A 15,002-nucleotide genomic window follows, 5' to 3' on the forward strand; every position below is an offset into this window, starting at 1 on the left:
AATGCACACATTTATTCAGTAAGTGATACACCTTATCACAAAATAAGTTAGTGATACACCTTATCATAAAATTTTAAAAGAATTTCTTTCTGTGTACTAAATAACCAGATTCTAACCAACCTGTTAAACACAACAGTGTTAGTTACATCATAGCCAAAGGTGCACCTGTGGTTGCAAAACCTTGTCAGTTGGCTCCAGATCACTTAAAAATAACAAAACAAGAATTTCAAGCTATGATTCAATTAGAGCCCCTTTGAAACCTTCAAGAAGTAATTATGCATCTCCACTTCACATGGTTCAGAAAAAGGGAACTTTGGAATGGAGACCTGTAAGAGCCCAGATGATAAAAGATAAATATCCTATTCCATACTTAGGCCAATTTTACTGCTGCATTGCACAGTACTAAAATTTTTAGTCATGTCGGCCTGATTAAGGCATACCATCAAATACCAATTAATTCTGCTGACGCTCACAAAATCACCATATGTACACCATTTAGAGTATTCAAAAGTACCCACATGCTATTCGGCATCCGTGACTTTTCAACGTTTTATAGATGAACTCACAAGAGATTTAGAAGATGCTTATGCTTTCATTGATAATTTGCTCATAGCCTACAAAGATTCCAAGGAACACTGCAGGCACTGAAAACTTTTTCAGGATTATGAACTTTGCATAAATGTTTCAAAATGCACTTTCGGTCAAACATCTATTGATTAGGTTTTCACATTAGTGAAAAAGGAATTGAACCTCTTCCTCTGACCAAATCAAAAAAATGTATTTCAATACATTTGACTAATACGTTGACCAAATCAAATGTATTACTTAAATGTATTATTTATTTATGACCAAGTCAAATGTATTTATTATTTTTATATTTTTATTTTTCTCAACCTACCACACTTACTCAGCTTTACCAATTTATAGGGATGTTTAACTTTTACAGATGTTTCATACCTAAAGACACATCCTTTTTCCTTTAATAAAACTGTTAAGCCCCGTTCACCTGCAATGCTCTTTTGCACAGCCACCGTTTGTATTAGGGAGAAATGGGGATATGAAGCAGTTTTGCCTTCAGGACCAGTTCAGATGCACATCGTCTTCCATCCCTTAACCCATAAGCCATGGTAATGGTAATGGTTAGTGGAGGGCGCGGGACACATGCCTGTTTACCTCTGTTAGACATCAGGCGTCCCCGTCCTCCGTTACCAACCAACCAACCAACCAACCAACCCATAAGCCACTGCGAGCAATGAATGATGTTACAAACGTGAATCAGATTGGCGGATTTCTAACGTTTACTTACATCTTTTTTGACATTGCTTACTATTGCTATAGAACGCCATCGGAGTTTTTTAACTCTTTAATTAATTAAAATACACCTAAATTAATTTAAAATGCAATTTATATATGAGAACAAATGATTAAAAGAAGAAAAGGAACCAGATGCTGCAGAGCAGTTTTAAATATAATGTTTTGTAGCTGCTAAAATTTCAAACTTTGCTTTTTGAAAAAATGAATAAAAAGACAAAGTAATAGCATTAATATTAATTATAAATGCTTTAGAAAATATATTATAGTTAATCCATCTGTTAAATTGTTTTGAATGTATTTTACGAAGATTTTAAATAAAAGCTTGTAATTTATGTTTATGTTAACCAATTGAATAGCACTAGGTTTTATTTTATATATATGTAATGAGATTCAGTAATAAAATTTTTAAGAAATTTGAAATAATTTAATGACTATATAAACAGCTTTTATTCTTTAAACTGCATTTTATCAGTTTGCATTTTTTCAATAAATCTTTCTATTTAAAGCCCTAAAACTTATATGGCCTAAATTAAATATTGCCTAAATTATTTAATATTTTTACCACTTAATTAAAATTATATACTTTTTAGAAACAAGAATGGGTTTTGCAAAATACTGAAAGGAAAAATTATTTGAAATGGAAATCTAATTGAATTCATATTTGTTTCAAAGTTTTTGCACAAATATGTGTTTTTATTTTTTCTTAGGAACTAATTCATTAATTGCAAAATAGATCCTTAAAGTTATTAAGAACTTTCTAATAAATACAATAAGAAAATATGGGGGAAAATCATTGAAAATTGTAGAAGAAGAATGACATTTTAATTGTTAACTTTTTCTTCCAAAAACTTAAATTTAAAAAAAATACTCAGGGAAAAATGTTAGCAGCTTAAAATTATTTTATCTTACAAAACCATTTAATAACTTTCGTAAAAGTAGATAAAAATTCTTAAGTAAAGAAATCATTCAAAAGGTACCGAGTCTCCTTGTCGAACTGCTGAGTTTAAGAGTGCTGAGTTGGTGTGGTGTGGTGTGGTGTATTTAATTATGGCAAAGCACACGAGGGCTATCTGCCTAAGGGGAGGGATGCCTTCGTGGAGGACTTTCTAAGGGAAACTGGCTTGTCTACACGTTACACATGGGGAAAACCATGAAGTAACACCCAAGCAGCCAGCTTATTCGCGGGATTCGAACCTCGGACCGAACTACCAGTGTTCAGCGACTTTACCGCTCGGCCGCTGGTGGGCGAGAGTGCTGAGTTGAAGAATCCTTCAACTAACATAACACTGGCACACATTTGGTGTTAAAAACATATTTTATGTATTATACTAATAGTATAAAATAACACTGGTTAAAAAATTAACTCATAAAATTATTAAAAATTACTTTTTAACTGATTTTTTACATTGATGAGAAGTGCACATTTATACCACAGAAAATGAAAGAAAGATTATTAAGCATTATTCGTTGGCTGCGATTTCTGATCTTCACTTGAGTAAGATAAAACTACCTCCTAAAAACAATAGCTTCCCTCTAAGGTGTTAATGACATTAAGTAAGAAATATTACACTTTACACTCCAGGAGGAAAAAAAAAAAAAAAAAAAAAAAATTACAGTTTATACTCAATAATAAAAGATGATAAAAACAGCATAACATACTAAAAGAAAATCACCCACTTGTAAAACAAAATTCACTACTCTTCATAATTTGTCAGCACTAAATACAATGAATTTTTCTGAATATGACAAGCATCAGAACAATTTAACTTATGTGAACTTAATGCATTTAATCATTCTTTTTAAAAGTAATTAAAGAACAACTATTATTATATATAATGTGACTAAAGAAACAATTTTTTTGGTGTGGCAATTTTTCAAATACACAGGATTTAATGATATTCTAGCATAACTAATATATTTATACAAAACTATTAAAAATAAATTTTAAAAATAATTAATTAGCATAATTAACATTTCTAATCATTCTTACACAGTTTCTTAGTTTAAGAACATTATTATAGCAGAGTTATTATTTCATTTAAGAATGCTATCTCATGAACCAGCTTCCATTTCTGCCATCTTGGAAACAATTTCCTTAAAAGCTGAAGATGAAGGTGGATTGGAATTGGTATCATTAACTAGAACTGAAGTGATTTTCTGACTAATAGTATTGGGCAGAGGATTTATGTGTTTCTTTTTTTCACATTTTATTTTTTAAGTCTGAAGGTAAAGATCTGTAGAGATCAGATTCCCCTTCAGATCGCTCAAAAATTTTAAAAAAATTTAATAAATCTTCACAAATCCTTCCAACTCACTTATAAAAATCGCATCTCATTTACAGCAAATTGCACCAGATTATAAACTCTACCCAAAATTCATCAAATTTCAGCACTGCCTTGAACCTATTAATTAAATACTTAGTTTTTAGATTTTCAAATTTATTAGTTAACAAAATGTACACCATAAAAATTCAGCAGAGTTTATAAATAAATTTTAAAATATGTCTTCTAGAAATTTCATCATGTTTTCTTTTGATGCAAAACCATTATTCAACAATGTTCAGTGAAAGAAGGTGTGCTTAAATGTGTAGAAACCAGACTTCCAGACCATGCATAATTTCTCAAAAATTGTCAAATAAATACCTTTTGTTTTTTCAAAATAAGTATTACAAACAGACAAGGATTAGTCATGGGAAGCCCTCTTACTCCTATCTTTGCTGATATCTATATGCATTATTACGAATTCAAAGTATTTGAAAATTTAAACTTCCTTATGCGGTTCCACCACTACACTGATGATACCACTCTATTTGATGGCAATAAAAATGCTTTAAATAAAGTTCTTTCAATAATGAAGTCTAAAAAATTGTTGAATGAATAATGATCTTGCTATTCAGTCATTTTTTAATGTGAGATATCCATTTAACTTCCATTCCTTGACATCTTAGTCACATACAGCAGATCCAACATCAGTACCAGGGTATGCAGTAAATCATCATTCCTTTGACTTGACCACAATTAAAATCATGTCATTTGACTAAGAAGTTAGCTTCATTTTATTCCTAGATTTTCTGAGCACTTTAAGTTTACTCCTCCAAGTCAGCTTTTGATGAAAACTAAACTATTTAAAAGCAGTTGCTATTGAGAGGTTTTTCATGTAACATCATGGAAAATGGTTAAAAAATTCTTATCAGTGCATCAAAAAGCACTGCTATATTAGGATATTATAAGAATCCTGTTGTCATTTCTTTTTATCTGTTAGCTATAAAATTGCACATATTTTACAGAATTTAACTTTTGTGTCATTTTTCTTTTCTATCAATAAAATTTGCAGTTCCACATTCTGTATATGAACTCCTAACATATATACGGATTCTTTGTTAATGTGGTTTAATTTACATTTGTCAAACTAAGACAGACTTTAAATTTTGCACCAAGATACATGAAGCATATGATCAGAAGAAAAGGAACACATAAATTCTCTGTTGCCCAATATTGTTCATCAAAATAATCCCATTTTCCATTTTTCTGCAGCAAAAATTATTTAAAAAAATTGTCTGTTTGTGATTCAGATTTTCTAGAAACATTTCACATTTATAAGTTTCAGTTCTAGTTAACGATCATAAATTGTCTTTACCCTCAGCTTTTAAAAAAATTATTTCAGAGTTTTTTTTTTTTTTTTTTTTTTTTTTTTAACTTTTCATTCACAGATGGCATTAATAGCTTGATTGCCTTCCTTTCATTGTTATCGCCTGAGCATAGGCTTCACTTTCATCATCTGCACTTCTGCAACTGAAGAAGAAAATTCTATATTTAAACCTTAAAAACTAGTCCTGCAAATTTATGAATTTCACACTGATCCTGTTGCCTTAACACCTCCAACAATTGTTATTCAGCATGTTATTTTAACATCACTATTCCTATTCTTTCTTTAAATTTGCAATTTTCAATGTTTCACTTCAAAAACAAATTTGCTTCAATTATGCATAAATTTCTTCCATGAAAATCAGATTGTGTCTTGCTGTTTGGCAATATTGCATAATTTTGAAATAGTACATAGCTTCCATTTTATATTTCGTATATCCCAAATACCTTTTATCAAAATAACAAATATAGAATACTTCAAAGCTAACAAAATGAGGTTGACAACGTGGCTGCAATAAAGAAGCAAGCATTAGCAGTAATAAAGAAGTATTATCAGCTACTGCTAATGGGAACTTTAGCTGGTATCACTATATGGAGATAACTTACTGATAAATACTTGCTTCTTTATTGCAGCGATGTTGTCAACCTCATTTTGTTAGCTTTGAAGTAACATACTGGTATCACCTTTTCTATGCAGGACTACTATATCAAAATTTTTGTTGATGAGTAAAATCTGAAACTGTACAATGCTATAAAAACACCAATTAATGTTAGGTACTTGCCGAAAAAGGATCAAAATCACCAACCTGGAGAGAAAATTAGTACATACTGTCCAGCTATATTTGATTTTTAATTGATTAATAAATTTTTAAGAAAAGAAGAATGCGTTGTAGTTAATCATTCATTCATGGAGTAAAGAAAGACAGTAGTAGGTAATAATGTATGTAACCACTTTTTTTTTTAATTTATGCTTATACATATTGAATGTTGTACACTAGTATACATGCCATACATATCCATGCAAATTTAATGACTTCTTATAACATTATATACAGTAACCAGTTATATTTTATATTAATTAAATCAGCTAAAAAATTAAAATCCCATACATATATATTAATAAAAAGATTAATTTTATTTACCACAAAAAAAAGAAAAAAAAAATTGGAGATTTTGATACTTGAAGTCCACTGTTATTAAGAATTGTATAAAATATACAAATAGAGTGCAAAGTCTGATGTGACTTGCCGGGACTTCGGCAATTCCAGATTTGGGGAATTTAGATCATCAGTTTAAATCTAGTGAGATGACATGGAAATTATGAAACAAAAAATATCAAACAAATTTTTTTTTTTGTTTGATGTTAATGAAATAATAAATCCTTTATGACGTGAAAAAAATCAAAATTTAGAAAAATATTTATTTGTCTGCTTTAACAAAAATTTCATTCAATTTAAGTTGTTTAAATCCCTTTATCTTTCATGCTAATACTTTCTCTTGAATTTTATAGACAAACAGAATTTCTTGTTCAATTATGAAGTTCCATTGTTCAAGTGCTGTATTTGCTGTGTCAAGAATTCCCACTCAGTTTTCAATCAAAGTTTTTTCATTCTCAACAACCTCTCCAGTACCTTCTTGATATTTTCTGGTAATGATATTTTCTGTATTTAAGATACTACATATTTTATCATCCCTTAGTTGATCAATTATTGAGGCTCTGTTATCACAAAAAAAAAAAAAAAAAAACTTTTGTTATATCATCTTTATTTATTATTATTTCTCCCCATTTCTTAAATTCCATTAATTGTAAAATTTTGTATTTTGTTTGTCACACCCCAAAACAAACTTTCAGCTATCATCATAAAGCTTAGCTAGCATCTGCTAAACACTATTGGCATCCTCTAAACACGATATAATGAGATTGGCCATTAAAGACATGTTGTTCCACTAAATTTTCTCTAACTTCTATCACATGCTGAGGAAGTTAAGCTTGAATTATAGTTATGTCTATTTCCCACACACCATATTACTACACTTACGTCTATTTCCCACATATGCTTAAGGTGTATTTGAATCCCAAATAAATAAATTCCCACAAATATCTAAGGTACATCCAAGGCCAGGGCTAGACATTTTGAGGTCTGGTACAATCTCTGCAAGTTCTAAATTCTGCTACCAAGCACCTCCCTACATTCTAAAAATTTTGCTGCCTCTAAATTTTGCTTTTCAGTGCACTTCCTTAAATTCTAAAGATTTTCCCCTTCCTTTGTTTTGTTGTTCAGTGCTTCTCTAAATTCTAAAAATTTTGCTGCTCAGTGTGGCTGCACCAGCTATGGGTTTATATGAAAATAAATCAGTTATTCTTACACACACATGCACATGTGCATGCCTCTTATAGCATACACATATATAAATACTTCAACTGCATAGCTTGTAACTAATCAAACTCTCATACTACAAGATTAGCCACATAAAAATCCTTAATTATTTTGAACCTTACTGTATTATTATTATTTGTTATAAATCTTAACTATCAGACAGTTAAAGACTGACTCAAAATTATGTCCCAACTCTCTTACCATTTACCCATCTCATCACAGAATGGAAATTACAGTACACCACAGAAAGTGACAGATCAGGGACAACTAATTATTAGTAATTTAGCTATCTCATCACCAAGAACATAGATTAATGTTTATACATGATATCTCTTCCCACAAGAAAAGGGAAGAGATAAGTCATATTTAAAGGAATGTCTAACTTATCTTTTTTGCTTCGGGCTGGTAGTCAACTGTCACTAATCACTGTATCATTCAGCATGGCTGAATAAACAAAAAATGTCTAATGTTAATGCAGAAGTTGTGCTGCCATTCTTAAGCAATATTCCAGGGGCATTTCCCCCCAAAAAAAAAACTCATCCCCATACTGCTGCTATCACTCAGCATGCCCTCACAGTGATGACCTGTTGTGTTTGCCTGCGAGATTCTTGACTTTTCTCCCATTCAGTAAGTATGGAACATGATCAAAAGACAAATTCAGCACTATCCACAACTTACATTCTTTGCTTTGGTTTAGTAGTCAACTGCCACTAACCACTGTATCATTCAGCATAGCTGAATATACAAATAATATTTGCTTAATTATTCAGGTCATCAAAATGACTTAACAATTAAAATATAACAAGATTATTAAAATAATGCAATTTAATTTCTAGGTAGGGTTTAATCATACATAATATAGTGACAATTATAAGCACATTACTTTTATTCAAAATATTAAAATTCACAATGCCTCTTTTAGGTAAAATTACAAATGTTTAATTTAAAAAATATGCATAATAAAATTTAAAACAATAAAATTTATATTTGTTCTAACTTACATTATAAAATTTATACTTAAGAAGGCACTTTTATAAAATTTATGTTTTAACAGGAAAGACTTCCACATTGATTTAAGCACCTAGGTGTCATAAACATTACAAAAAGGCCTTTATTCATATATTATAGAAAAATCTGTAGCTAAAAGCTGAATTCCATTTGCACTTCGACAAAATTATAGATTATAAATGAATCAAATCACAGCTTGCATCCATAACTTGTCTACAGTATGTTCTTCGTTTCTCAAATAATTTTTGTTCTATTAATGAAAATTTTGAAAATTTTAAAAGAAAGCAATGAGAAATTTCAGATGCATGCATCAAAAACATAATCAGAGAATATTCAGAACTTCAAAATTTTACTTCCCAAACATTTTGTAAACCAGTATATGCATTTTTCAATTTTAACCAACAAAATATCAACAGAAGATAATATAATACAGATTCATAAGAAAAATGCCATTTATTTCTAAGAGCAGTATTTTACCTTACCATTACAAGTGTTAAGGAAATTTATGATCAGAAATTTATTTTTGGTTATCCATTGACAGAAAATGAAATTCCAGCACGAATAAGGAGTTATCCTAGATAAATGAAATTTGAGAGCTGCATTTTCACATCTTGATGAAATCTACTCAAATTTCATACTAGACTACTTAATGTGATGCTACTAGTGCCACTATGAAAGCAAATCGCATTTACTTTAAACACGTGATGGAACCGTGAACATGCTTTACTTATTTTCCAGATTGCATAGTGAGAGAGATTTGAGTCAAGAATGCCTTTAAGGAAATGAAGATAGTGTCAGCAATTTTACCGTTTGAATGAGGCCGTGTACTTGGGCTATGAGAAGGTGGATTTTTGTTTTTCATGATATTGCTGAAAGACTTAGCAGGAATACATCTATTGTGCATGCATGTTGGCAGCAGCCGTCATGGGAAGATAGTGTTTCAAGAAGGTCCAGCAGCACACATGTCACCATTTAAAAGGAGGTATGCCACATTTACCACATATCTGCAGCCCATTGCAGCAGACATTCAAGCTTTTGCTGGCACCAGAGTGATACAGTGAACTGTAGCAAATCGATTACTTGAACGGCAACTCTGAATCAGATGCTTTATAGAGGCCATACTACTAACACCAAATCACTGCCATCTACACATTTGGTGGTATCAAGCTAAAGCTCACTGAAGGGAGGTCTTCTGTGTTCTCAGATAAGCGCTGTTTCTGTCTTAGTGCAAGCCATGGCCATATGTTGGTTAGAAGGAGGTCAGGTGAGCACTTGGAATCAATATGGTGCAGACAAATTGGATATGTACCACGAATTATGATCTGGGGAGCAATTTCTTATCACAGTAGAAGCACTCTTGTCACTATCTCACAGGCCTTGAAATTTGTACATCAGATTGGTGATTGCAGCAGTTGTGCTGCCATTCTTAAGCAATATTCCAGGGGCATTTCCCCCCCCAAAAAAAAAACTCATCCCCATACTGCTGCTATCACTCAGCATGCCCTCACAGTGATGACCTGTTGCCTTTGCCTGCGAGATTCTTGACTTTTCTCCCATTCAGTAAGTATGGAACATGATCAAAAGACAAATTCAGCACTATCCACAACCAGCACCGGACTTTGCTCATTTGAGTGATGAAATGCAACAGGCATGGAACTCCATCACACAAAATGACATATGGTACCTGGACAACACAAAGCATGCAAATTTCTATGCCTGCATCCAACATTATGGTAACTACAGTGATTATTAATGTAACCCGTGACCTTGAAATATTAATCAAATAAATATGTTACCTTGAAAACTGACCTTGAAACATTAATAAAATAACTATATTACCTTGAACACTGAACTTTAAACATTAATTAAATAAACATGACAAGTGCTTTGCCTACATTTCCTTCCTAACTAATTTCTTCTTGGTGCTGGGATTTAATTTTTCATCAGTGTATTTTAATCTGTCATTAATCCACACTAGTTTTACAATAAAATAATACTCTCATGCAGCTTATAAAAACAAATAATTTCATAATAGTAAAGGAACAAAAGGAAAACAATTATCATATATAATTACATAATATATTATATATGATATTTAATATTAATACATAATATAAGTAACATACCACACATTTGTCTCGTAATTTCACAAGCCATGGAATGCATTCATCAGTTAAATCTCTGATAGACAAAAACTCTGTACTCTGCAATTGGGCCACTGCACGGATATGTAAACTTGAGCAGGAACAATTTTTGAGCTCCTCTTTAATAAGTATGAAGCCTGTAATAGGATCTGAATCACGAAATATTGTTTGATCTTCATTCCGTGGAAGTCTTGAAACATTACCTTTATTTTTCTGGGAAGAAAGTAATAGAATTACCAAACATTACGATCAATAAGCATAATTTATGCATGCTTAAGCAAGAAAAAGAAACTTACTTAAATTATAAATATTTATATGTATGTATGTATGTGAGTGCACAAACAAACAAAAACAAAAAAAAAAAAAAAAAAAAAGAATTATATGTTACCTTGAACATTACCTTTTTCTATGAATTAGCCAATAGATAAAAAATGCATCATTTACAGCTATGTTGCTGAATTTCAAAGGTGATTTTAATCAACATTATCTCCCTCCAATATGCCATTTTATTTTAAACCTTAAGCAAAGCATTATTAATTGAATTAGGTTCTCAAAAAATAGTTTTCTCGCTAGCATCATGACAAAGAAATTTCTAAGCAGTCAATAATATGTATTGTATCCTGAACAGAAGTATGGTTAATTCTTCACTTCTTCCTTATCCCCGCTACTTACATGTTCCTTCAGAAAGCTATACCCAATCAATTCTTCAGTAGTGCTCATATTTGATAAATTAAACTAGCATTACAGTTTATCTAGTTCTAGAAATAAATAACAGCTCCCAGGAGGTATGAGATCTCTGCATTTATAATTATAATTTTATGTTAACAGTTGTCAATAGTTCTGCCTGATTCTGGATTTGAAAACCCTTCTTCGATAAAACAATTTTTGATGGTTTCTGGTTTTAACTGAGTCCAAGTTGAAATAGGTTCAAGTATGCTAATCTTCTCTTATTATTTCCCATTATTGACTGTTTCTGGTTTTAACTAAGTTGAATAGCTTCAAGTATGCTGATCTTCTCTTATTATTTCCCACTATACTGTGCTTAAGGATGATTTAAATTCATCTCTTTCAACAGAATGCTTGAACTTCCATTTTTTCAGGACATTTCAGTTTTGTTATATAGCACGAAGGTTTTAATTTAATTATGCAATTATCGCAATGATTTTCAGCCTAGTATAATAATAAAATTTCTGATTTTAGTTCAACAGTTTTGAAGAAGTTTGGCACACATGTGAAAGAATTTTTAACAACTTCTGTACATACTGATGCTAAGTGCAAACTGAGTAATTTTTCAATACAAATGAATTGTATATGTTTCATGACATATGTTTGATAAATTAGATTTGTAAATGTGAAAGTTTTCTGTTAACTATACGTAAGCACAAAAGTAATTTTTTGCATACTTGTAAAAGCTGAATTCTTGGTGTATATGAGATATTAAGTTGCAAGCTAGCTAGTTACGACAAAAAGAGTTAAGGTAAAAGTTAACAGCATGAATGTATAAATTAAAAATTAGGCTCTTGAGCCAACACTTAAGCTAAGTAAACTATTTTTTTAGCACATTAGGAATACTTTTGAAACTTAAGGTGTTGAGGTCTAGTGTGTCTAAGTTATTTAATTTGTACAGTTTTGGTAAGCTGGAAGGGTTGAAATACGTTCACAGTGACTTACACTAGCACACTCAGTACATTTTGCTATAGGAGAGGAGAGAATTAAATTGTAGAAAGAATGTTTAGAGTAAAAGTTCCCCATACAAAGATAAAATGGAAATGGATATGTTATGTTTTTGTGCTAAAGTATTTTTTCTTTCAGCTGACTAGAAAGAGAGCAGATACTTACAGGAAAGAATATTTCTGACAAATTGTCCTGCAGAAATTTGTCTGTAATGTAATTAGAAAGTTGTTGATTGTAAAAAGTTGGTTCCAGTTAGGTTTAGAATTTAAAATCTTGCCAAAATTGTTAAAAACCTCCGTTGTAATTCCTTATATTCCAGTGGGGATTAATATACCATAATCAGTTATTTTGGTAAAAGTATATTTTAGGGTACCCCTTGGCGAAACGTGGTGGTACATGGATACCGAGTTTTCACAATTCTTTGACTTGTTATTTTGGCCTGCGTAGCGGCGGTTTTTGGTGCAAAAATTGCCAAAAACCAAAATAACAAGTCAAAGAATTGCATAAACTCAGTCTAATTTCAAACTATGATGCAATTGGGGCATTTGAGACCTTTGAGAAGTACACACTCTACTTCACATGATTCCAAAAAATGTACAATATGAATGGAGACTTGTTTCCGATTATATCACATTGAACACTCAAACAATAAAAAATAAATATCCCATTCCTTGTTTAGCGATTTTACTACTGTCTTTCACAGAACTAAAATTGTTAGTCATATTGACCTTATTAAGGCAAACCATCAAATACCTATCAATCCTAATGTTATTCATAAATCCGCCATACATTTCCCATTCAATTTATTCTAATGTACTCGTATGCATTTCGACTTACCAAACACATTCACGTCTTTTCAACATTTTATAAATGAAGTCACTTGAGATTTAGAAGGTATTTATGCTTTTGTGTACAACTTAGCCTATAAAGATTCTGAGGAACAATGCAGGCATTTGAAAGCCTTATTTTCAAAACTTCAGAAATACGGACTCTGCATAAAAGTTTCAAAATACACCTTTGGTTAAACATCTATTGATTTCTTAGGTTTTCAACTTAGTGAAAATGATACTCATCCTCTTCCTATGACCATGTCAAATATATTTTAGATTTCCTTTAACCTGCCACCCTTACTCAGTTCTGCCAATTTTTAGGCATGTTTAACTTTTACAGATATTTCACACCTAAATCAGCATGTAATCTTTTTCCTTTATTAAAACTGCTAGAGGGCCATATCAATATATAGGCATCTTATTCTCATGTTCAGGATTCATCCTCACAGTTAAATTGGAACAAAAATGCTAAACAGCCTTTATTGTTGCCAAAAATTCCATTGCTCCGATTACCCGTTTGAGATACCTTATTCCGGAATCCCAGTTAAGCATCCGAGTAGATGCTTCAGATGTCGCAATAAGCAGCATTCTTATGCAGTTGTCTTAAGAAAGATGGGAACCCATAGCATCTTTCTCTATGAAACTCAATAAAAATCAACAGAAATGGTCTGTATAATATAGGGAATTTATTCTGCAGTTAAAGATTTCCAACACATGTTGGAAGGAATTTTCAAATTTATACAGATCAGAAACCATTAATATATGCTTAAAGCAGAACCCCAAATATTCAGCTTGGCAACTACGTCATTTAAATTTTATTTCCCAATATTCTACTAATATTAGACATATGCAAGGTTCTAAAAAGTCACTGCTGATGCTCTTTCAAGAATCAAAATTGATTCCCTAATAAAATCTCTATTTTTGGATTTTCAAACATTTTCCGAAACTCAACAGCATGATGCGGAGGTATAAAACTTTCTCAAAAACAATATATCATCTCTGAAATGGGAATTTAAGCTATGCCAAAACTCTGAGAGTAATATTCTTTGTGACATCTCTACAGGTGTTCCTCGTCCTTTTCTTCCGAATTTCTCTCAGACTCATCTTTATTCATCTGCATAATGTATCACATCTAAGAATTACAGCTCTATAAAACTCATTTGCTCTTGTTATGTATAGCCTGATATGAAGTGTCATATCAAAAATTGGGTGAAATCCTGTGAATCTTGTCAAAGATCACAAATAACTAGGCACACTAAAGCATCACTAGGTATATTTTCTCTTTCTGATACACGATTTTCAGAAATCCACATGGATGTTGTTGGCTCATAACCCCCATCAGAAGGTAACAGGTACCTTTTGACTTTAAAGATAGATTTTCCAGATGGCCTGAAACCATACCTATCCCTGATATGAAAACGAAAACCATTTGCAGAGCTATTTTCAACTCGCGGATATCTCACTTTGGCTGCCCTTCAGTCATAACAACAGAACAAGGTTCTCAAACGAGATTTGCAATGTTCAGAAAGTTTACATGCATTTTGAGTATACACAGAATCACAATAACAGCCTATCATCCATTATCAAATGGCATTGTTGAACATTTTCATCCACATTTAAAATCTTCTCTTAAGGCTCATGAGACTAATAACTTGACTGAAATACTCCCAATTATTCTACTCTGTGTTTGGACAACCATCAAGGAGATTTGCAGACCTCTTGTGAAGAACTGGTGTATGACACAACTCTCAGGCTGCTTAATGATATGGTAATGACATGCAAGTTATCTCCATATGACACTCAATTCATCATTAATCTCTGGGAGGAATGCAACAACTGAACCCAACAGTTGCATACTGTCAAGACAATTATTATGTAAGTTCTACTTTACAACTGTGTATAGTTATGTATTGACTAAGTAAAGTCATCACTCTGCCAGCCATCCACAAAAAGTCCTCATCAGAGTGGACTAAACTTTCACAATTGAAATAAACAGCCTTAAATATGTGT

At 31.5% G+C, this 15,002-nt stretch overlaps 1 protein-coding gene across 1 annotated transcript in view; it reads right to left on the reverse strand.

Moving 5' to 3' along the window:
* The window catches only part of LOC118188497 (m7GpppX diphosphatase-like), a 59,284-nt gene that overhangs the window by 12,932 nt on the left and 31,350 nt on the right, over window positions 1-15,002 (reverse strand). The window contains exon 3 of the mRNA XM_085820763.1: window positions 10,471-10,701. Within this exon, the coding sequence (XP_085676889.1) occupies window positions 10,471-10,701 (231 nt within the window). The remainder of the gene's footprint in view (window positions 1-10,470; window positions 10,702-15,002) is intronic.

Source organism: Stegodyphus dumicola, chromosome 7 (assembly GCF_044657685.1).
Source record: "Stegodyphus dumicola isolate Sdum_Otavi_A_Nest chromosome 7, ASM4465768v1".
Lineage (NCBI taxonomy): Eukaryota > Metazoa > Arthropoda > Arachnida > Araneae > Eresidae > Stegodyphus > Stegodyphus dumicola.